Source organism: Leucopleurus acutus, assembly GCF_964270905.1.
Source record: "Leucopleurus acutus genome assembly, chromosome: 9".
Lineage (NCBI taxonomy): Eukaryota > Metazoa > Chordata > Mammalia > Artiodactyla > Delphinidae > Leucopleurus > Leucopleurus acutus.
Genome location: NC_139144.1, coordinates 108469166 through 108491309, shown reverse-complemented (window position 1 = coordinate 108491309; position 22144 = coordinate 108469166). Strand labels below are relative to the sequence as shown.

The following is a 22144-nucleotide window of genomic DNA, read 5'->3' as shown; positions in this document are numbered from 1 at the left end:
TCAGTTACAGGCTTTACTGCAGAGACTGTTGACTATTTCCTATGCAGTTCAGGAAGGGTCTTTGAGGGAGAAACCCAACAGACTCTAGGGTTATGAACTTGTTTAATTTCTAGGTATGGGAGGAAGAGAGAAGTGAGCTAATTTGGAGGAAACTGAGGAGTGTTTGTATGTTTCTGAAAACACAGCGCAGTGCAAATACTAAATAAGGCCGTCAGAATTACAAACTAGGTAAATGATAGGTTATTGTCATGGGACATGGTCATAACCTCGGAAATGCAAGCATTTTACAAGATTTCTCTGTTAGAAATACCATCTGTAAGGATAGTTTTTTGGAAAAGAATGGTATGAACTGCTCTGAGGGTGTAAGGAAAGAGGGACGTTTGCACTTGTACAGAGGTTCAAGGCGAGTACTTGGATTGTGTTAGTTACACTGACAGAAATAAAGGCCTTCTTTAGAAGTTCAGAACTTACTCCATGGAAAAGAAAAGGATATTCATAGAAATTAAATGCAGGGCATGTAATATTTTGTTTCTTCATTGTTTCTACAACTATGCAGTTTTCTGTGCTAAGCTGATACACAGATGGCAAGAAACAGTTCTTGCCTTTAAGGAGGAAACATCCTAAAAAAGTAAATAGGTAGAGACTGAAATATTGGCTTCTTACTTAAATATGCAAGAAGCACACTGTACAAAAACCAGTGTCTGGAAAATAAAAAAAAAAGAACTTAAAAAAAATTGATGAAACAAAAAAATCAATCTAATGGAAGATAAGCAGTTAAGATTTAAGACTCTATTTTAGAATATTATTCATTTTTGTTGGCATAGAGACGTTAAGGCAAGTCTGCATCTTTAAGACTCTTGGGACCCTTTGGTCCAATGAATATTTTAGGAAACGGGGCATTAATTTAGAAGTGAATGTTTTCTTAACAAATACACTAGCTTTCTCTGCAGCAGGGTTAGTATTTTGTTGACTGGTCTGTTGGGTGCTGTCTCATTGCACTTTCAGTGCTTCACCTGGCATAGTGCTCTGTAAATTCTGTAAATTGTGTAAACTGGACTCTTTTCTCAGGAGCAACAGCATGCATTCACCAACGCACTCATGCATTTAAGTGTCAAAGGATGTCACCTTTATTACTTTCATACATAGTATACGAGTAGCACTATAATTAGAGATTATTTCTTAAGGTTTGTGTTATATCATGAATTTTTCCCACTAAGTGAACTGGAATCATATTATAAACAAGTTAATTACCAGCATTAACTGTGTTTTGGCAGCTTTGGTGGTGTATGTGCGTCCCCAACGTTAAACCTTGTGATTAGACTTGAAGCAAAGGAGTATTCCCTGAAACAGTGGCCTCTTTTTTATTATCAAGTATGGATACGTAATATCACCTTATTCCACTGTATGTAATTTTCATAGTCTTTGTAAAAAAATGAATTCGAGGCTGGATGCTTTTTGTAGCTCATTTAGAAGCATGCATCGAAACCTAGGGACCTTGGTGTGGATAATTAAAAACTACTCGTAAATAAAACCCTTCTTTAAGTAGAAAACATACGTTGCTTATCTTACCGAATGTTTTTCTCGGAAGGCTGATTTTGTGCCTCTCCTGTGTTGGCGTCTCCAGCCATGAGCACGGCCGGCCTTGGGCCGTAGGAGCTGGAGGTGGGCGGGTCGTGGGGAGTCAGAGCTCAGTGGGTGACATGGGGGACCCTGGACTAGGGCTGCCACTGTCCCTTCCAGCTCTGAAATTGTATGCTCATTTATTTTGCCCCTTAATAATTCTGATTCCTCTGGTCTATACAGTGTGTCCAGCCCTCTTCCCAGGTAATAGGAGAATGACTGAATTCACAGGAGAGCAGAAGAGCTTGTTGGTATCCGAGCCCCGTGGGGTAGTCAGAGGCCTGGTTTGCACCCACCGTACCTTTGCTGATGCTGGGGTCCCAGGCAGGTTGCTTTGCCTCTCAGCCTTGGTTTCTGGCCTTGGAAGGAGAAGTCAGGGTGCCCGGAAGCCCAGGACTGGCCTGGTGCTCGGTTCAGAGGTGACCAGAGTCTCAGATTGGACTTAGGCCAGCATGAGAGGCTGATTACCCTATAGTAATTTAATAAGTCGTTTTGCCAAGGTAACCTAACATTTTTCTTTAAGGGTTTAAAAATTCTTACATAAGGAGACAATATTTTCGAGTGATTAAAAATAAGTTTTAGATTGTGGGGCGTTGGTGACTTACCATGTCCTGTGTCCCTCTGTCTCGTCTCCTGGGTGGGACAGTGCTCCCCACCTCTGGCCACCAGGGAGCTGGGGCCTGGCTGGCGTGTTGGCCCTTGCAAGCGTCCTAGCCTATAGCTCTCGAAGAGTTGATGCAGGAGGGTGGTGCCGTCGGGCACTGATGCTGGGAGGCCGGAAGGGATGGGGGGATCCGAGTCTCCTGGTGTTTCTCCGGATGCAGACAGCTGCTCGCTGCTGATGGGGCGGCTTCCATAGGCTTCGTGTTTCCCACCGTCCGCCGTCTCTGCTCAGCCTGAGACGTCTGTGGGGCGCAGACAAAAATGACTGCACACGTGCAGCGGTGGAGCGGTGAGAGACAAACAGGACAACCGTTAGTAAAAGCAGCAGTGCTGGGCCAGCCAGACACTTAATGACAAGAGTCTTCAAAGAAAAATTAATCGTAGCCCAAAAGAATGATCTGGAACTAAAAACCCTTGAGTTGGAAACGTTGCTGAGGCACTGGAGCCTCAGCTCCCAGGTGGTCCAGAAGGTCGCCGTGGAGGGTGCCCCCGAGCAGGACAGACACCGATGAGGGTCCTGGGGGAAGCAGACACCGATGAGCGTCCTGGGGGAAGCAGACCCAGGGAAGCAGCGATCCAACCGCCGACGGGAGAGAATTTCCTGGGGCCAAAGAGATATGCAATTTTAAAGATTCATTTTTTGTTGTTGTTGTTTCTTTAACTAAAGTTTAGATGGGACTGATGAAACAAATCACGCATAAGTCTGAATAAAATTCCTGAATTTTGAGACAAAGAGAAAAATATGAAAACTTTTCTAGATCTGTGTTAGCCCCTACGGGGCTCCTTGTGACGAGTGGAACAAGTGAGTGTGACTCGAGATGTGGCCCAGGTGTGAGGACCCACAGGCTCTGCGGCTGGTGTGCAGAAGGGCTGTGAGATACGTTGGTGATGTTTTTGTGTTGGTTACAGGTTGACTTATTTCGGTTTGTGGGGTTAAATAAAATACACTGTTGACTCTTGGACAGCAGGGGTCTGAACCATGTGGATCCACTTAAATGCAGACATTTTCCATAGTAAATGGCCCAGGACCGCACAGTCGTAGTTGGGTGAATCTGTGGATGCAGAACCGCGGATATGGAAGAGCTGCGTTCTCAGAGGGCCGACTAAGTTATCCACAGATTTTCAACTTTGCGGAGGGTCGCGTCTCCCCAAACCCCTGCGTCGTTCAAGGGCCAACTGTCTTAAGACGAATTTCACCCATTCTTTTCATCTCTTTGAACGTGGCTACTAGAAAATGTAAAGTTACCCCATGCTTGTGTTGATACTGGACAGGGCAGGACACGGCAGACCCGAGTGCCCATAACAGCTGCAGGCTGAAGAGTGAATCAAGCTGAGAGGCCGTTTGGGATAAAGGTTGAGGTTTGTCTTGGCAGCCTTTCAGAGGTTGGCTGGCCCACACACCCTCTGAGGGGAGCTCGGGGGATGGAGAAGGAAGGGGAGTGGGTGGCGGGCTGCCCAGCCAGTCTCGCCTGGGGACAGGTGTGCAGGGGGTGGGACGAGAAAGTGAGGTGTGTGTGCAGGAAGTGAGCAAGCATGGCCGCAGCAGTGCCTCATGGGGGTTAGTAGTTGTCGTTTACCTTGTGATCTCGCGAAGGAGGGAGACGAGCTAGCGATTGTGGGCGTGGGAAAAGGGGGCGCCCGGCCATCCCCGTGAGCCTGCCGTGTGTCTCCTAGAGGAGAGTCCTTGTGAGTGAAAGAGGAAGCACGGCCAGGTGAGCACCTTTCACCGAGAGGGTCTTCTGTTCGTGTTCCTTGGGGACAGAAGACGCCTCCGGTCATGGATGGCTCTGTCCGTGTGCCGTGTGTCGTGCTAAGGTTTCTGCTGATGGCGATTCTTACTACTCCATTTACCTTTGAGAAACAGCGATTACTTCAGTTTTCTCTTTAAGTGTATTCTGTTCCAAGCCATTTTTAGATTTATCCTGTGAAAATGTAAATTTGCATACTTCAGTCACATTTTTCTGTAGCTAATTCTTTCTCTGTGTTTCAGGTTTCTCTATGAATCATCATCAAGAACTTTGGGAGCACTTTTGAATTCATAACCAAGCCAACATCTTGGTCATTAAAAATAGAGAAAAAGGACTTACAGAAAGCGAGATGGATGTGTATTTTCCTAGTGTTTTTTTTTTTTTTTTGCGGTACGCGGGCCTCTCACTGTCGTGGCCTCTCCCGCTGTGGAGCACAGGCTCCGGACGCGCAGGCTCAGCGGCCATGGCTCACGGGCCCAGCCGCTCCGCGGCATGTGGGATCTTCCCGGACCGGGGCACGAACCCGTGTCCCCTGCATCGGCAGGCGGACTCTCAACCACTGCGCCACCAGGGAAGCCCTCCTAGTGTTTTTAATGTCAATAACCCATATAGTAGAGAAGGGGTAGGATTTATTTTGGGGTGGGTATGAGTAGAAAACTCGAAGGTTCTTACATTTTTGCCCAGCGCCTGCATAAATGATACATTTAATGTAACAGGCTCCAGGTATGAATGGTGCAGAAACCCACAGAGCAAAGAAAAAAAAAAAAAAGACACCTTTCTAGCAAACCCAGTTGTTTTAAAAATGACTTTTATATATAATATTGCTTGCAGACTATGAGTAATAAAGCAATGACAACATCTGTTTGTCTACTTGATTTAAAAATATTAGTACAAGTTTTCCCCTGCAGGAACGAGGGCTGAGTTCTGGGCGGGCCTGCCTTTCTACCAGGGGCAGAGGTGTAAAGCGCAGGGAGCGGCTGGGTGGGTGCGGGGAAAGGGGCCACGCTCGGGGGCCTGTGGCTGTGAGTGCCAGGACACAGGTCCAGTCATGCAGCCTGAAGCTGAACCACCTTTTCTTTCCGAGAGCTGTCCCGGCTGACGGAGGACTGGCCCCCGGCTCCCTGGCTGCATCGTCCTGCGTCACCACCCCCGTTGCCAGAGTCTCCACGTTCAGATCCCGACAGCCACGGCCCAGGTCGAGGCCGTCAGCATCCTGCCGCCTGGGGTGCTGCTTCAAACGCACGCGTGTTCTGTCTTAGCCCCCCAGCAGGAAGGAGAGAAGTGCCAATGTCTCAGTGCCTCTGTTTCTCCAAGAAGGTACCTAAATGGACTGTGCACTGTGGTCATGAGCATTTAGCGCAAGGTTTTACCAAGGGATATCTGAGGACTGGGAGGTGGGGGGTTGATTACTCAGCTGGTTTTGAACATAAGACTATCTAAACATCTTTGCTAATTAACTAAGCCGTACTTTGTATTGGTGAATTTTTTTTTTTTCTTTTTTGCCCTTTCCTTGTTTGCTTTAGTTTCAAGAATAGGCAAGCCTCATAAAATGAACTGAGGAGCGTTCTGTCTTTTGGTATTCCTGGAAGAGTTTGTTCAAGATGAGAAGTAGTTCCTTGCATTTGTTGTAGCACCCTAAAATGGAGCTTGGTGTTTGTTCCCTTTGTGGGAAGAGGTTAATTGGCTTTTTAATTTGCATGTACGTTTTTAGGATAGTCGGGTTTTCTTTTATCTTGTGTCAAACTTGATGGGTGAAATAATCCAATTTGTGAAAAAATATAATTCCACTTTTATTGGGTCAAAATAGTTCAGACACTCCTGCTGCAGGCATACGCCCTGGAGAAGCCCCTACACGTGTGCACGGGGGACAGAGCGGGGTGCTCAGATGCGGAGTGGCGGGGCACCGGGGCGCTGGGGCTTCACTAGGGGAGCAGGTTTAAAGCACGCAGAACTGAACGCTGTATTGCTTATGCTCGCGTGTGTGATGACAGCGTGCGGATGCACGAGGAAAGGACAAAGACAGGCTTCCAGTCTAGTCCACCCCACCCCTTTCCTGCCCACACATTCACAAAGCCCTCCTCGCTGTCATTACACACGGAATAAAAGCAGGGTCTCCTGGCTAACAGGCAGGGGTCCCTTCATGGGGTGGGGAGGGGGTCGCCATTCCCGGCGGGGAGGCCCTCCTTGAGATTTCCATCCTCCGGGTCTCCAGAATCCTCTGTGTCCTGCAATCGCATGTTCACCCTGATTCCTCCAAGCTTTGGGGTGCAGCTCCTCCCTCCCCACTCTGGGCTGTGCCCTGGAGTCAGGCGGTACTCGGTGTGGGACAGAGCTGTCACCCCGGGGAGAATAAGGGAGGCACGGTGTACTCGGGAGTGGGGAGTGGTGGGCGATGTCCCTGTGCTGAGTGAGGGCAGCCACGTGGGGTCCTGGCCTCTGCAGCAGTGGGATGGGGATTGTTTGCTCCCCGCCCTCTAGAAGGGGCTCCGTGAACGTCACAGGCTAGCAGCCGAGCGCCCATTAGAGGCCCCTTTCCTTGGGGTCTGGCAGCCCACTTTCCCTCCTGGGTGGAACTGGGACCATCAGATGTCCTGATCAAGTGGAAATCCAATGGGCATTCCAGCCTAGCACACTGGGCGTCCACCGACATGAGGGAGGACACAGTCGGTGCTGCTGACGCGGTAAAAACCTTGGGACCCGTGTCTGAGCCCGTCTCCCGCCGGCTCCCATGCCCACCATCCCAGTGAATCACCTGCGGCTGGGCCATTTTTTTCAGGACAGAGAGTGGGAGCCCAGCTCCCCCATTTTGAATACTTCCTGGTCCTAATGAGATGTCACAGATATTCTGGTCAGCTCCGAGGTAATCCAGAGCACTGACAGTCAGAACCATCCGGTTTGCCAACGGTTTGATCTGTCACCACTCAGGAGCATGAAGGCCGACAGAGCTGGTGCGCACAGGGCTGGGGTTTGAGCCCCACCTGTGTCCTCGCTGGGAGTTTCGCTCTGCTCCCTCCTCAGGTGGACAGGAGGCCCCTGAAGGGACACATGGCTCAAGGGTCTTGAAAATCTCCTTGAAAGAGTCATTCCTTGACCTGTGACTGCAACTATGTTCTCACTGTGAACCACAGGACGGCATCACATACAGACTCTGGCATGCTATGGCTGCCTGTCGTAAATATCAGCAAGTGTGACAGGAACGGACGGAATGGTTTCATAAGGAGAAAGGCACAGAGCATCAGTCCACGCAGGAGACGCCCACCCCCCAGCCAAAGGGCTCAGGGAGTAATAAGCGTGTGTTTGAAGGCTGTGCACACAGTGGACAGACCCATGTGTCTCCGTGCCTTGTACAGCACTCAGACATGTTCTCGCACACACACGTGCAGTCACACACGCATGCAGACACGCTCCCGTGTGCACACACGCACATCTGCTTGTCGGGGCCCAGCACTGGGGATTCCTACCGTGCCCACGTACCCGGCCGGCACTCCAGAAAGGGCCGTGCACAGCCCTCCCGCCCATCAGAAGTCTGGGCTGCCTCTGGAACGGCCCTGTGCTTCCCACGCGAGATTTCCTTTCCTCCCTTCCTCACGCTCCGCTTCTCCCCGCGTGAGCGTCCTCTGTCCCGTCAGCAGAACTCGGCCGCGCGGCAGGCAAAGCAGAGGCCAGCACGGTTTGCTCTGCTCAGAGCAGGGCAACCTCCTGCGCCTCCTCGTGGGTTTTGTGCTTCTCCCCGCACCCTGTTGCTGCGATTTCTTTGCGGTCCCTCCTGTGCCTCTGGTTCCCCACTTTCCCTTTCTGGGGTGTTTCCCTCTAACTGTGCTGTGACTGCCAGAGTCCTGGAGCCGGGGCCCAGGGGTGACGCAGGACCGGTGACGCAGGACCTGGTTCCGGAAGCCACCGTCAGCAGCAGCCGGGCAAACAAGGAAAGAACGAACCCCTCCGCGCTCTTCCTGGAGCCCGTGTAAGGATGCCCGGGAAGAAGCAGCACAGCCCCAAGCGGCAGCAGTCCTGCGGGGCGCGGGCTCGGGAGGGGCTGGGCTCCTCTGGGTCCTTCACCAAGGCCAACCTGTAAATGCCCTCGGCTTCGCCTGTCAGGCAGGCACCTGACGACGGAGACCTGCATCTACAAGAGGTGGGGTTAGGCCCTTCGGTATCACACAGACGTTGCTGGGCGGTTTCACGCCCCGCCCTCGTGCTTCCGAACCGCTTAACAGCCTGTCACGAATGAGCTCTACCTTCTAGCCCACCCTGGTCTTATTCCCTGTCTTTCCCTGTTGTTTCTGTCAGCAAATGTATCAGCAGTCCGCTCTCTGGACATCAGAGGACAGACGTCCTGTCAGCCTCAGGCCTTCACTGGGGTGGGTCTCATGCCCAGAGCGCCCATCTGGGGTCAGCCCCATGGGCTTCCATTGCGGATGGATGGCGGGGTGCTCAGCGTGGCTGAGGAGTGAGCCTCTTGGATCCTTTCTCAGACGAGTCTGGGGATGGAGCATCTCAGCAGGTGCGTCCACTCCGGGAGGCTCGTATGCTTTGAGGGGAGAGCAGCATGGTGCTAACGCAGGTCTGGCTGCGGAGAATAACGCGATGAACAAGCTGTGCCCTGAAAAGCCCACTCCCCAGTGCTTTTCCCCATCCGGTGGGCCACCCTTTGTGGGGTGCCGTGGGGCCACGATGGATGGTGGCGGCTGCTGCATCCTGGGGAGGGACGGTGGCCCCACAGGGTGGACAGCGCTTTCTCTGGGGGGCGGTCCCCTGGGCCGTTGGGCCAAAGAGAAGAGAAAACTCCCCACCCACCCGCCTGCTAGGCCAGGAGACAGGAGGGGGAAGTGCTCTCTTGGGTGCTGCGGCACGGAGGGTGCCGAGCAGGGTCGGGAGGCGGACGGACCTGGGGTCTGTGGGACAGTCGGGCCCAGTGTTCAGTTCCACATGCAGGTGGGCTGGCCGAGCTGTCACCCCCAGCCCCAGCGTCTGGGCAGCCCAGCCTTGCCTGGGGTGGGGAGGCCGCAGGAAGCCTGCCTGGATGAGGGCCCGGCAGGGGCCAGGGACGGGTGGGAGTGGGCACAGCTGACCCTGGGGTCAGCCACACCAGTCAGCAGAGAGGGGTGACTGAGGGGATAAGCCAGGGTAGGGTGTGGGGGACACTCAGCTCAGCCCCGCACACGCACACCCCCCCTCCTCTCTCAAACATACACAGCCCCCATCTGCTGAGGGACCCCGCGCTGTGCCCAGGTCTTTAGGGAGTGGAAGTCTCCTGGGGAGGAACGCAAGGGCCCCAGCGCCCCTTGCTGGACCCTCGGACGGTGGCCCGTGGAGGGCAGGCTACAGGGAGCAGGGAAGGACCCCCGCTGACCCCACCTCAGGGCAGGGTCCCCACTGTGGAATCCTGGCCCCGCTGGCTGGAGCTCAGGGCCGCAGCCTCCGTTCCCGTTGACCCCGCAGGTTAGACTCCCCCAGCCCCTCCTTCCCAGACTGAGGACCCCCACACCCGCAGGCCCTGCGCGGCTCCAGCCCCTTCCTGGGGAGGCCCGCACTGCCCGCAGCAGGTGCGCTTCCGACTCAGGCCTTGGGCCGGCGTGGGGTACGGGGTGGGCGGGGGCTGGGCGCCCTCACGGGCGGAGGGGTCGAGGAAGCCCTGGGACGCAGGCGGGCCGGGGAGGCTCGGCGGCCACAGGGCAGCAGGAGGCCAAGGGCGGAGCACGGGGGGCTGGGCGCCCGCAGAGATTCGGCGGGGTTGGGGGCCAGGCAGGCCGGAGCACGTTTCGCGGACCGCTCCCCGCGGGGGGGGGGGGGGGGCGGGGCGTGGGCGTGGCCGGCGGGCGGGCGCGCGGCGTGTCGGGGGCGGGGCACGGGCGGGGCCGGGCGTGTCGGGGCGGGGCCGGCGGCGCTGTCCGGTGCTGAAACCGCGGCAGCGCCGGGAGCGCGGGGAGGGGCGGCCGCCATGGACTGAGCGCCGCCGACATGGGGCCGCTGCTCGCGCTCCTGCTGCTGCTGCTGCCGCGCGCCCCGCCCGCCGCCCCCGCGCCCCGCGCCCGCCCGCTACCGGGGCTGCTCGGTGAGTGGGGTCGGGGTCTGGGTCGAGGTTGGGGAGGGGCTCCCGTGTGACTGAGGGGAGCGGCGGGGGGGGCCCGAGTGGGGGCGGGGGTTTCTCGGTGCTAGAAGGCGGTGTTGGGGGCGCCTGGGAGATGAGGGGCGGGTGGGGGAGGAGGTGAGGGCCGCGGGGGCGTCGCGGGTCCGCCCGTACTCCTCCTCGGTTTGCGGCCCCCGGCGGGCGCGGGGCGGTGGGAGCGCGCTCTGCGTGGGCGACCCCCGCGTGGTCGTGCCGCGTGCGCCGCGGGCCGAGCCGGGGGGCGGGCGGGGCGCCCGGGGCCTTCGCTCCCCCGGCCTCGGTCCCCCGCGGGGTCCTTCCCGCCCCTAGCGGCCTCCTCCCCCCTGCCGGCGCTCGCAGTCGCACGGACATTTTCCTCCCGTGACGGGAGTGGGAGGGCGAGGGTGGGAAGCGCCACGGGGAGCGCCCCGAATCGCCTTCCTACAGGCGTGGCCTTTGACACTCCGCCCCGGGAGCAGTCGGGCCCCTCCCTCCCGCCGCGCTCAGCTTTGTGTGCAGGAGGCCTTCCAGCCGCCGGCGTGCCCGCGGCTTCAAGGCCGGAATAAACGGTGCTACAAGACTGAGCGCAAATCCAGGTCCAGGGTGGTGGAGGGGGCCTCGCTCCGCCGCCCACCGCCTCCTCCTGCCTCTGGTCTCCTTGGGCGTCGCTGTCCCAAACAAACGGAAACTGCAGCGAGCGGTGGACAGGCGGTCTCCCCAGACTCCTCGCTAATGCGGCCACTTGCCCTGAGTCCCTCTCTGCTTTCCGGGTCTTCACACTCACTCCCTGGCCTGGTGGGCAGCGTGGCACAGTTGGAGGCAGAGCTGGATCCAGGAGGAGGTCCTCGCCTGCTGGGGTGGAGTCCTGGGGTGGAAGGGTGTGTCTGGTTGGCCACATCCTGGGGTCCTGTTGTCAGAGTCACCTCGGGCCCTGGGGGCCACTCCATGCACAGGTGAGCCTTGCCAGGTGAACCCTGCTTGGGGAGGCTCCGGGGCCTGGCTCACTCTGCCTTGAGCTCCAGGGCCTTGCCCCCGATCAGCAACAAAGGCCGAGCTGCGGGCTGGTCTGCTTTGGCTGGGCTGTGTTCCCTCCTTTGTCGGGCCGGAACTGGCATATCACCTCACGTGAGAGCTGTTTGCTCAGCTCGCCAGATGCCACCCTCCACATACACACACGGTCAGGGAGAGCCAGGATCAGCTGACACTGCCCACTCAGTGTTGCAGGGAAGGTAGCTTCTACGAGATGCGGGGGAGGCTGGTCCTCGACTATCCTCTTTCCATTGTAATTGCCAGTTCATAGCATTTTTCAGAAATCGTAGATAAAGGAGGAAGTGGGGAGGGGGGTGGTAGCTCAGGGAGGGAGCAAGGAAAACCCAGGGCCGGACACATGTGAAGAGAAGAGAATCGCTAAGCTGCCCAGGACAGCACTGCCCGACACAGCAGTGGAGTTCCGGCTACAAGCAAAGTCGAGTCATATCACTGAGAAGGGGTGACTTATTCCCCCTCTGTTCACGATGTGGCCCAAGGGAGCCTCCTGGATACAGTCTTGATGTGGGACAACATTAGGGGCCCAGGCATTGTTACAACTGTCTCAGGGACTCCAGGTGATCCGTTTAACCTGCTGTATCCAGGGATGATTGGACACTGCCATGGCAGAGTATACAGGTAGTCAGATGAAGTGTGGTCTTCCCATTTGGGGCCCCAACCCGGGCTTGCATGTAGCCGTGTCTACCTATGTACGCTCCCAAGGTTCTGTTCACCCAGCCTTATGTCCATGCGCCGTCCGCACCCGGAGGGCTGCTGCCTTATGCTCAGGATTCACACACACAGTCTCCAGCAGGTGCACGGGGAACCGTGGTCGCCTGTGAAAGGCACATGCTACTATTTTCCTCTTTCTCAGCCATCTGGAACTTGTTTGTTACTGGTCGCACCAACTACAGTGTTCCGAAGAGTGAGGGACAGGGAAAGATGCACCAGAGACCTTAGATCTGGGCCCAACCATGTCACTTGTACCTATTTTCCAATTTAGCTCTTCACACTCAACTTCACGTTAAGGCCTATACAACACGTGGTTCAAGGAGATAACACGTTTTTGCTCCTCATTTGCACCATGAAGTTGTAGGTTAGAATAAAGGGTCAAATGTCACCAAGACCTAAGACCAGTTCTTTTTGCACCGGATGCCTTGCCTTGAGCGAGGGGCCTCTTCACATTTAGACAGTGAAGGAGCTCTTGTTGAAACCCTGGGTTGACAGAACTACCGCATCTGAGTTTAACTTCGTTGCTCTGAGCCACGTGCCATGGCGAGGCCTTATTTCCACGGCAGCTGACGGCAGCTTCCCACTGACAGTGGATGTTGCACCTCTCCCTTTCTCTTCAAGTGCACCCTTCCACTGTAATCACTTAAGCTTCCTGACCTTGCACCACCCATTCTGCCCATGTCTTTCTGGTGCAAAAGGCTCCCTTATGGCCCAAGGTGTCCCATTATTTGTGACACTATTATCAGGGTTGAATGGGGCAGGAATAAGGCACCCCTTCTCAATGCTATGACTCAACTTTGTTTGTGGCTAGAACACCATTGCTGTGTTGGGCATTGCTGTCCTGGGCAGCTGAGTGATCCTTTTCGTATAAGCCCATCTTTGGGTTTTCTTTCTCCCTCCCTCTGCCTTTCCCTGTGATTTTACGACGTCCTTTTGTTCAGGTGCTCAGTACTTTTTCCATAAGGATGATGCGAACATGAGCCTTTTGTCTTTAAGCCATTCTTCAGTTACAGGGAGGCCAGTTTGTGAACCTGCTCCAGCAGCCTCCACGTTTAAGGGCAGTCATGTTAAAGATCTTCCTCTTTTGCTAAAGAAAAATGAATTTCCTTTGCCAAAGGACAGAGTCAACCTTTCGTGCAAATTTTTCTTGGAGAATCCAAAGTCAGACCTACCCAGTGCACCTGGCTTTGAAGATGGGCGGCTGTTTCTTTTTTCTCCTTTGTTTTTGCCTCTCGATTTGCCCACACATAGTTTTCATTCGCTAGTGAGCCCACTCCCGGAGCAGGAGTCGGCTTGCTTTGTCACCTAGATGGCACGACGTTTATTTTTGAATCAAAGCATCCTTCCTGCCACAAAAGCACAAATCCATTTTTGCTCCTTGGGGTCCGGAGCTGTTGATTTTGTTGGCTGTATGGTGATGAGCAGCCTGCCCCTCCCCCCGAGAGAGCCCTGCTGCCTTCTCTCTGGCTGTGAGCCTTTCTCTGCCTGTTGTTTCCTCCTCCTCCTGGTCCGGCTCCTGCAGCCTCAGGTGCTGGTTGATGTCCCCGTGCAGAAGGATTGGGGCACAGGGAAAACCCCAGGCTTCCGGGAAGGGGAGGTACCAGATAGTGGGCTCACCCACGGATGCAGAGGCGTTGGGTGGAACTGTGGTGCGGCTGTCTCCTGTGTCCAGAGACGGCAGTTCAACGAGTCAGACTCAGGAGGAATGTGTAGGGAAATACAGAGGTTTTTAGATGGCTTCCTCTCTGTGCTAAGCTTAGCTGTGCATCTCAGCATCTTGCATCTCTTCTTTTAAAAGCTGATCTCTTTTTGCACCTGCTTACCAAGATCACCATCAGTGGTACCCACCAAGGAGGTGCAGGGGGTGTGCTAAATTCGTAGTAGTCTGCTTTCTACTTTCCTCTCGGTGGTGGTGCTGGTCTCCGCTGATAATTTCTGTACGCCATGAGATGTGCAGACTTGTTGGATTCCTGGCTTCCCGTGAAGAAGGGCAGTAGCGGCACAGTGAATCTGCAGCTCAGGCAGGATGGAATCCAGGGCTCATCACCCCAGGGCATATGTTTTGATGAACTCTGTGGCAGTCATTGGTTCTTTCACGTGATAATAATTTATGCATTCTGAGTTTATTTTGTTCTGTGTTTTACATGCAATAGTACCTAACTTGAAAATGCAGTTATTTATCCACTTTTCTTAGGATTTTTGAAAGTTAGGAATATGGGGTGAGGAAGTGGAGTGAAGTATGGAGAGGTGGGGTCAGCTGAGCTGTCATTACGCATATGGTCTTATTAAGAAGGGTTTCCATTACCACGACCTCTTGGAGCATTACCTTAGAATTGCAACATATTTTATGAAAGGGTGTTTGTAACTCAATGTGATCCAAACTAAAAAGAACCCTCTGGTTTTGGGTGGTAGGTATTTAAGATATGCCTGGTTAGGTGCAAATATTGCTAGTTTAAGGATTCTTTACGTGTGGAGAGGTGAAAAAAAGCTTAAGAAGAAAGTGGACAAAAGGGTTTTTTTAATCTAGATGCATCCCGGTAGGTGAGGCTCAGCTGACTGAGAACCTATCTTATCTCTCCTGACAAGACGTTCCGTTTCCTGAGAAAGCAGACAGTTGAATTAATGGCAGATAACTCTCTGTGCCACATAAAAGCACCTGGCAGCTGTTTTCACATTAGTCTAAATTGACCTTCATAAATGTAGACCCAGCTGGACTTATTTTTCAAATCTTGGTTGATAGGAGGCCAGAGAACTGGAGGAGCAGGAAACAGTCAATGCACTTTTCTGCTGGCTGGAAACAGAGTTTGTGGAAGGAAGAAGGAAATTTTTTCTTTTAACTCGTGCTCTAACAACTTGGCCAGGATCACTACTTAAGTATCTAGGGCAGGAAGTGAAAAGAGGTGTGGTTCTCCTGGAAACACTCATGGTCACATGTTAAGTGACATTTTCCTTTGTTAGTTGTGGTAAGTAGGTGACTCCCATGTTAGCCAAAGAAACTGAACTTTGGGCTAGAGGTGCTGACGTGTGAAACATCAGGGCCTATAAAACGCCCTCCGTGTGTGATGTGCAGAAATAAGGAAGCTGTTGAGGGTTTTGTGATGATCACTTGGCGTTAACTCTCCTGTGTGGAGGTGGGTAAGAGGGCATTTGGTTTACTTATTTTGTGTTTTATCTGTTCTCTCCAGTCGTATTGACTGTGATTCAGAAAACACAAACACACGCCCTCTCAGCCTGTGTGACTAATAATGGTTTCCGTGAGGGCAGCTGGAGGGTGTGATGGGCTGGGGGGGATGAGCTAATAGTTGTAAAACAGATTGGGGTGATTTCTCTTTCTAATTTAATTTAAAATGATCACATAGTGAAATGGTGTTTTCCTTTTGGTATATGGTTCTATGTATAGATTCCAGTGACAGGAGGTAGCCCAGTTCCATAACCCCAACACTGCCCCGTGCCCTCCCTCTGTCCCTTGAACCCTGGCAACCCCGGGAGCACTCTACATGTGGCTACCTGGACGCCCCCGAATAGCTTTGATAGGTAAGCGTTTCTATCTCCATTTCACAGATGGAAACACTGAGACTTGGAGTGGCTAAGAAGCACGCTGTAGGACACCCAGTGCTGGGATTGGGTCCTGGGCCTCTGACCTTTTCCAGCAGATGACCCCAGGATGGGGCAGGGACACCTCTGTAGGATGCAGGTCCCAGCAGAAGGATTCTGTGTGACGTTAGAACTTGTCCCTCTAATTCCACAAGAACAAGGATGTCTGGGGCGGGGGACATTGATTTTCCAAGTTGGGATTTGTTCTGAGTGTCAGATTCAATTATTTGGTTAGCTGTTCTGGAGAATTTTGATGTTTGGAAATGGATGACTTGTTTCTGGACACCTTTAGCCTTCCCAAGATGGCAGGAGTGCAGGTGCCACCACAGCATCACAGATTGATGTGTCCATAAACTCTGTTCAGAATGCCTCTGGGTTTCCATCAGATTTTTAAAATGTAGTAATACAAACACCAAAGAAGCTAGCTCTCATTTGAGACTTGTTACACCAAACGGTGTACTTCAGAGTAAGGCACGAAGGAGGGATTACTTTCATAAGAAAAACTTAAGAGTAGGTTCCGTCTAAGCTTGACATTTAGAGTGGTAGACAGGCAAGGGATGGGGCATTCTGGTCACTCATTATTCTTTTCTGAGGTGTGCTGGCCGGTAAGAGAATGAAGCTTCCCTCATGTGACATGAGCAGTCTGTGTCACCTCGTGGTCCTAAAAGCCCATTTTGCAATGTCCTACGTACAGTACAAAGGATGTGTTTAGAAGTTTGTTTGGCGGAAGGAATTTTCAGAAGGAAGGCTGACCTGGCTGCCAAAGGGAAGAGGGCTTGACATTAATGGTACAAGTCAGTTCTGACTCTAGCAGTGAAATATAGTCAACTCATAAATGGACGGAGCAGCCACTAAAGTTGGCCCTGGGAGGCTGATGCTTTTTCCATCTGGGGCTGTGGCTTTAATCCAGCTCAGAGCAGTAATTAACCTGAGGTACGGCTTGAAGCCAGTTCAGTGATATGTATGTTCCCTGAAATAGCTGGTATTTTAATGGCACCAGACGAGGCAGACCAGCGAAAGAAAGCACAGTTTCTCCGTGGTGGGTGGGAACGGGAATCTGGAGAAGAAGCGGTGCAAGTCGCCGGCCCCCAGCCTTCCCGTCTCAAGCCGTCCTCTGTCCTGCAAAGGCACATCGCTTTTACCAAACAATACTTCGGGTCTTCTTGAATCTCCTTTTCTGCTTTTGCCTGAAAATAGGCCAAGGTTCACATCACCAAACTTCCATCTGAGCTAAGTGTTGCCTAAGCAAAACACAGGGAAGTCCCGGGGTCAGTTCCAGGAGCCCGGGGCCCAGCCTTGTGCCTGAGCCTTCCCCAGCCTCATACTGTCTCCCCAGGGCATCCTGGTCCCTGATTCCATGACATGGTCCACGTTGAACCAAGAGAGGATTCCAGTAGTTTCCAAACACATGGTGGGGACTGAGTGGATATGGGTCCAGGACACAAACTACAGGAGAAAAGATACCATTTCAGGGGGGCATGTGACTGACTGAGGGCCTGCCTCATCTTTCCATCTGGTAATCTTTACAGTTTGCACGCACAACAGGAGTCAAGAGAAATGAAAGTACTTCACCTAAACCACTCTGAATTTATACCATGATAAAAATGCCAAATTCTTTGTGTTTTTGAGAAGATTTTATGAGATGGTGGGAGAGCCCTTGGTAATGGCAGTCCTAGTTGTAACCCTACTTGTTTTTAGAAGCTCCAGGTTTCTCCAGCTTGGTGGCCACACAGGGTGGAATATTGTTATCATTGAAAACAGTGCGACTTTGCTGAGTCCAGGTCTCAGCTGAACTGACTACTGAGGTTTTTGCAAAAGCATTACCATTTAAAATAGTAATATTGGGAATTCCCTGGCGGCCCAGCGGTTAGGATTCGTACTTTCACTGCAGAGGGCCCGGGTTTGATCCTTGGTCAGTGAACTGAGATCCTACAAGCCTTGTGGCACGGCCAAACAAACGAACAAAGTCATATGATTTATGTTTTCTAAGAAGCGTATTTAAAAAACAGTCACCAGCCCAGCTAGAATGCATCCCTCATTATATTGTACCATGAGGACAAATAACGGTGATAACACGCCTGCAGGTTACGTCCTCCCTTCAAAGAGCCTCAGGCCCTTGAGCAAAAGAAAGAGGGCGCAAATAACAGCCACACGGATTCTGACACGTGTGAGTGGAGAGCGGAATAAAACGGGATGGTCCATACTCTTTTCAAACACAGTACACACTTCCTTTTAAATAATATTTGATATTTGATAAATGCAGAAATCAGAGCACTTTTGGGGGTATATTTGACATGCCTAGTTGGCACTGTTTTTAAGTGTCTGGATTTTTGTCTCGTCACCGAAGCATAAACATATTTGACGGTAGAGACTGAAGGCCTCACACACCTTGCAGAAGCGTTGGGGGTCACACGCAGCACTCGGGACCCAACTTGCTGAGCACGTCTGCCTTCTGCGCCTGACACAACGCACGGTGGCCGCCCTGCGAGGGCACCACACGCAGTGTCCACGGCGGCCCCCCAGTGCCCGGTTCTCGTGGAGAGAGGGCTCCCCCAGCGCAGGGCTCCCGAGTCCACCACCGCCTGCGCCGCTCACCTGGGGATGTTCTGTGCCGCACGGTCCGTCGGAGAAGATGGCCGCGGCGGTGACGGTAGCCGCGGAGCGGGGGCCTCGCTGCCTCCGGGTCCGACTCCGCTGTGTCTCTACTGTGAGCCCTGGGCTCAGGCCTTCGGATTTGGGACCCGGGGTGCGTGGTCCTGGCACCACCAAGTCCCCGCTGGTGTCGGCGGTCACTGCAGGCTGTCCCTCTCTGCTTGCCTGTGTGGCTCCGCTGGCCACCCCTATCCCCGCTCTCCCGAGGGGAGCCCGGTGACTCTGGCCGGTCGCCTGCCCTCTGAACTGCAGTTTGAGGGGCGAGTCTCGCCGCCCCGTGTTTGGCAGGCCTGTGGGAAGGCAGCGCCTTCCACCTGCGTGGGCTGTCGGATTCCTGCTGCGAGGTATCTGCTGGGCGCTGGTCAGTGCCCCAGTGTGTTCCTGTGCTTTGCTCCCCAGGTCCACCCTTTCTTCCCCGCAGCCTTTCTCTCGGAGGAAGGACGGTGGGGACAAGCGCTCCCTCGCTCTGCTCCTGGTTTTCGTCAGGCTCCTCAGGTTCTGGGGATCCGGCCCATTGGTGGGGCGGTGGGAGGTCAGGAGCTGAGCTGGCTGTCTTCCACCTTGCCTGACCGTTCCTGCCAGGGACAAGCCCTGGTGCCCCGCAGGTGAGCGCGTGTGGCCTGTGGCTCGCTGCCCGGCCGCCCCGCCCAGAAACCTCCCCCCAGGAAGGTCTGACTTTCACCCCGTCTGCGGTCCCTGGTCTCCACTCCGGGAGCTCACTCCCAGCCCTCTCCAGGCTGCACCCCACTCCTGTCCTCGCCGGGGGTCCCGCCGCGCGTCCCTCCCCAGAGGAAACCGCAGCGCGTGTCTGTGGGGAGGGGAGGCAGAGGTGCCAGCGGGATGTCCCGTGGGGAGCAGACGGCGAGGCTGGGGTCCTGGTGGAGTCCTCCTGGGGGGGCACACCCTGGGCCTTGCCCAGCAAGGATTCCAAGTTCTTTGCCCAACTTCTGTGTCACACCCAGGGCCTGGAATATGCTTTTAAAAAAAGACTTTCGGCAGAGTGTAGGTGGAATAGGGAAACTGTGGTATCAGAAGCCAAGGCTTCCATCTCTTGCAGAACCAGGTGTGGGCTGAATTTCTCTCTGACAGGAGCCAGGCAGGGTGCCTGTGCAGGGTGGCCCAGCCCCTGGCTGTGCCAGCGCCTGCTTCCCCGGAAGTGGCCATGCCAGGCCTTGGGTCTCCGGTTTGCTTCTGTCTTGTTTGGGGCAAGCACTTCAAAGGGCACGTCAAGTGCGGATGCTGAAAGCCCAGAGAATGCTCTTTTACGTGAGTTTTTCATCACTGGGAATTTAAGCAGGAGGAAGCATTTTGATGACTTGAGTAAAGAAACCTTTTTTAAATGGAAAAATTATTTTTCAGAATAAAGATTAGATTCTTAGTTTAGTCTACTAGGAAGCCGAATCACTTATTTTCTATCTGTGATAATTTCTTTTTTTTTTAATTGTTGCATTTTATTTTATTTTTTTATACAGCAGGTTCTTAGTAGTCATCCATTTTATACACATCAGTGTATACATGTCAATCCCAATCTCCCAATTCATCCCACCACCACCACCCCTCCCCCCCACCGCTTTCCCCCCTTGGTGTCCATATGTTTGTTCTCTACATCTGTGTCTCTATTTCTGCCCTGCAAACCGGTTCATCTGTACCATTTTTCTAGGTCCCACATGTACGCGTTAATATACGATATTTGTTTTTCTCTTTCTGACTTACTTCACTCTGTATGACAGTCTCTAGATCCATCCACATCCCTACAAATGACCCAATTTTGTTCCTTTTTATGGCTGAGTAGCATTCCATTCTGTATATGTACCATATCTTCTTTATCCATTCGTCTGTCGATGGGCATTTAGGTTGCTTCCATGGCCTGGCTATTGTAAATAGTGCTGCAGTGAGCATTGGGGTGCATGTGTCTTTCTGAATTATGGTTTTCTCTGGGTATATGCCCAGTAGTGGGATTGCTGGGTTGTATGGTAGTTCTAGTTTTAGTTTTTTAAGGAACTGTTCTCCAGAGAGGCTGTATCAATTTACATTCCCACCAACAGTGCAGGAGGGTTCCCTTTTCTCCACACCCTCTCCAGCATTTGTTGTTTGTAGATTTTCTGATGATGCCCATTCTAACTGGTGTGAGGTGATACCTCACTGTAGGTTTGATCTGCATTTCTCTAATAGTTAGTGATGTTGAGCAGCTTTTCACGTGCCTCTTGGCCATCTGTATGTCTTCTTTGGAGAAACGTCTGTTTAGGTCTTCTGCCCATTTTTGGATTGGGTTGTTTTTTTTTGTTATTAAGCTGCATGAGTTGCTTATAAATTTTGGAGATTAATCCTATGTCAGTTGCTTCATTTGCAAATACTTTCTCCCATTCTGAGGTTGTCTTTTCGTCTTGTGTATGGTTTCCTTTGCTGTGCAAAAGCTTTTAAGTTTCATTAGGTCCCATTTGTTTATTTTTGTTTTTATTTCCTTTACTGTAGGAGGTGGGTCAAAAAGTATCTTGCTGTGATTTATGTGAAAGAGTGTCCTTCTGCTGACTTTGTTTCTTCTTCTTTCTCTAGTTCCTGTAGGTGTAAGGTTAGATTGTTTATTTGAGATTTCTCTTGTTTCTTGAGGTAGGCTTGTATAGCTATAAACTTCCCTCTTAGAACTGCTTTTGTCGCATCCCATAGGTTTTGGATCACCGTGTTTTCATTGTCATTTGTCTTTAGGTATTTTTTGATCTCCTCTTTGATTTCTTCAGTGATCTCTTGGTTATTTAGTAACGTATTGTTTAGCCTCCATGTGTTTGTGTTTTTTACGTTTTTTCCCCCTGTAATTGATTTCTAATCTCATAGCCTTGTGGTCAGAAAAGATGCTTGATATGATTTAAATTTTCTTAAATTTACTGAGGCTTGATTTGTGACCCAAGATGTGATCTGTCTTGGAGACTGTTCCATGCACACTTGAGAAGAGAGTGTAATCTGCTGTTTTTGGATAGAATGTCCTATAAATATCAAATCTGTCTGGTCTATTGTGTCATTTAAAGCTTATGTTTCCGTATTAACTTTCTGTTTGGATGATCTGTCCATTGGTGTAAGTGAGGTGTTAAAGTCCCCCACTATTATTGTGTTACTGTTGATTTCCTCTCTTATAGCTGTTAGCAGTTGCCTTAGGTATTGAGGTGCTCCTATGTTGGGTGCATATATATTTATAATTGTTATATCTTCTTCTTGGATTGATCCCTTGATCATTATGTAGTGTCCTTCCTTGTCTCTTGTAACATTCTTTATTTTAAAGTCTATTTTATCTGATATGAGTATAGCTACTCCAGCTTTCTTTTGATTTCCATTTGCATGGAATATCTTTTTCCATCCCCTCGCTTTCAGTCCGTATATCTGTCCCTAGGTCTGAGGTGGGTCTCTTGTAGACAGCATATATATGAGTCCTGTTTTTGTATCCATTCAGCAAGCCTGTGTCTTTTGGTTGGAGCATTTAATCCATTCATGTTTAAGGTAATTATCGATATGTATGTTCCTGTGACTATTTTCTTAATTGTTTTGGGTTTGTTTTCGTAGGTCCTATTCTTCTCTTGTGTTTCCCACTTAGAGAAGTTCCTTTAGCATTTGTTGTAGAGCTGGTTTGCTGGTGCTGAATTCTCTTAGCTTTTGCTTGTCTGTAAAGCTTTTGATTTCTCCATCGAATCTGAATGAAATCCTAGCTGGGTAGAGTGATCTTGGTTGTATGTTCTTCCCTTTCATCACTTTAAGTATATCATGGCTCCCTTCTGTCTTGTAGAGTTTCTGCTGAGAAATCAGCCGTTAACCTTATGGGAGTTCCCTTGTATGTTGTCATTTTACCCTTGCTGCTTTCAATTCGTTTTCTTTGTCTTTACTTTTTGCCAGTTTGATTTTTATGTGTCTTGGCGTGTTTCTCCTTGGGTTTATCCTGTAGGGACTCGCTGCACTTCCTGGACTTGGGTGGCTATTTCCTTTCCCACGTTAGGGAAGTTTTCGACTATAATCTCTTCAAATATTTTCTCGGGTCCTTTCT

At 51.9% G+C, this 22144-nt stretch overlaps 1 protein-coding gene across 1 annotated transcript in view; it reads left to right on the top strand.

The window, feature by feature from the left end:
- The window catches only part of NCAPG2 (non-SMC condensin II complex subunit G2), a 59472-nt gene extending 54675 nt beyond the window's left edge, over window positions 1–4797 (top strand). The window contains exon 27 of the mRNA XM_082846150.1: window positions 4274–4797. Within this exon, the coding sequence (XP_082702276.1) occupies window positions 4274–4325 (52 nt within the window). The 3' untranslated portion in view covers window positions 4326–4797. The remainder of the gene's footprint in view (window positions 1–4273) is intronic.
- The last annotated feature ends 17347 nt before the right edge of the window (window positions 4798–22144 follow it).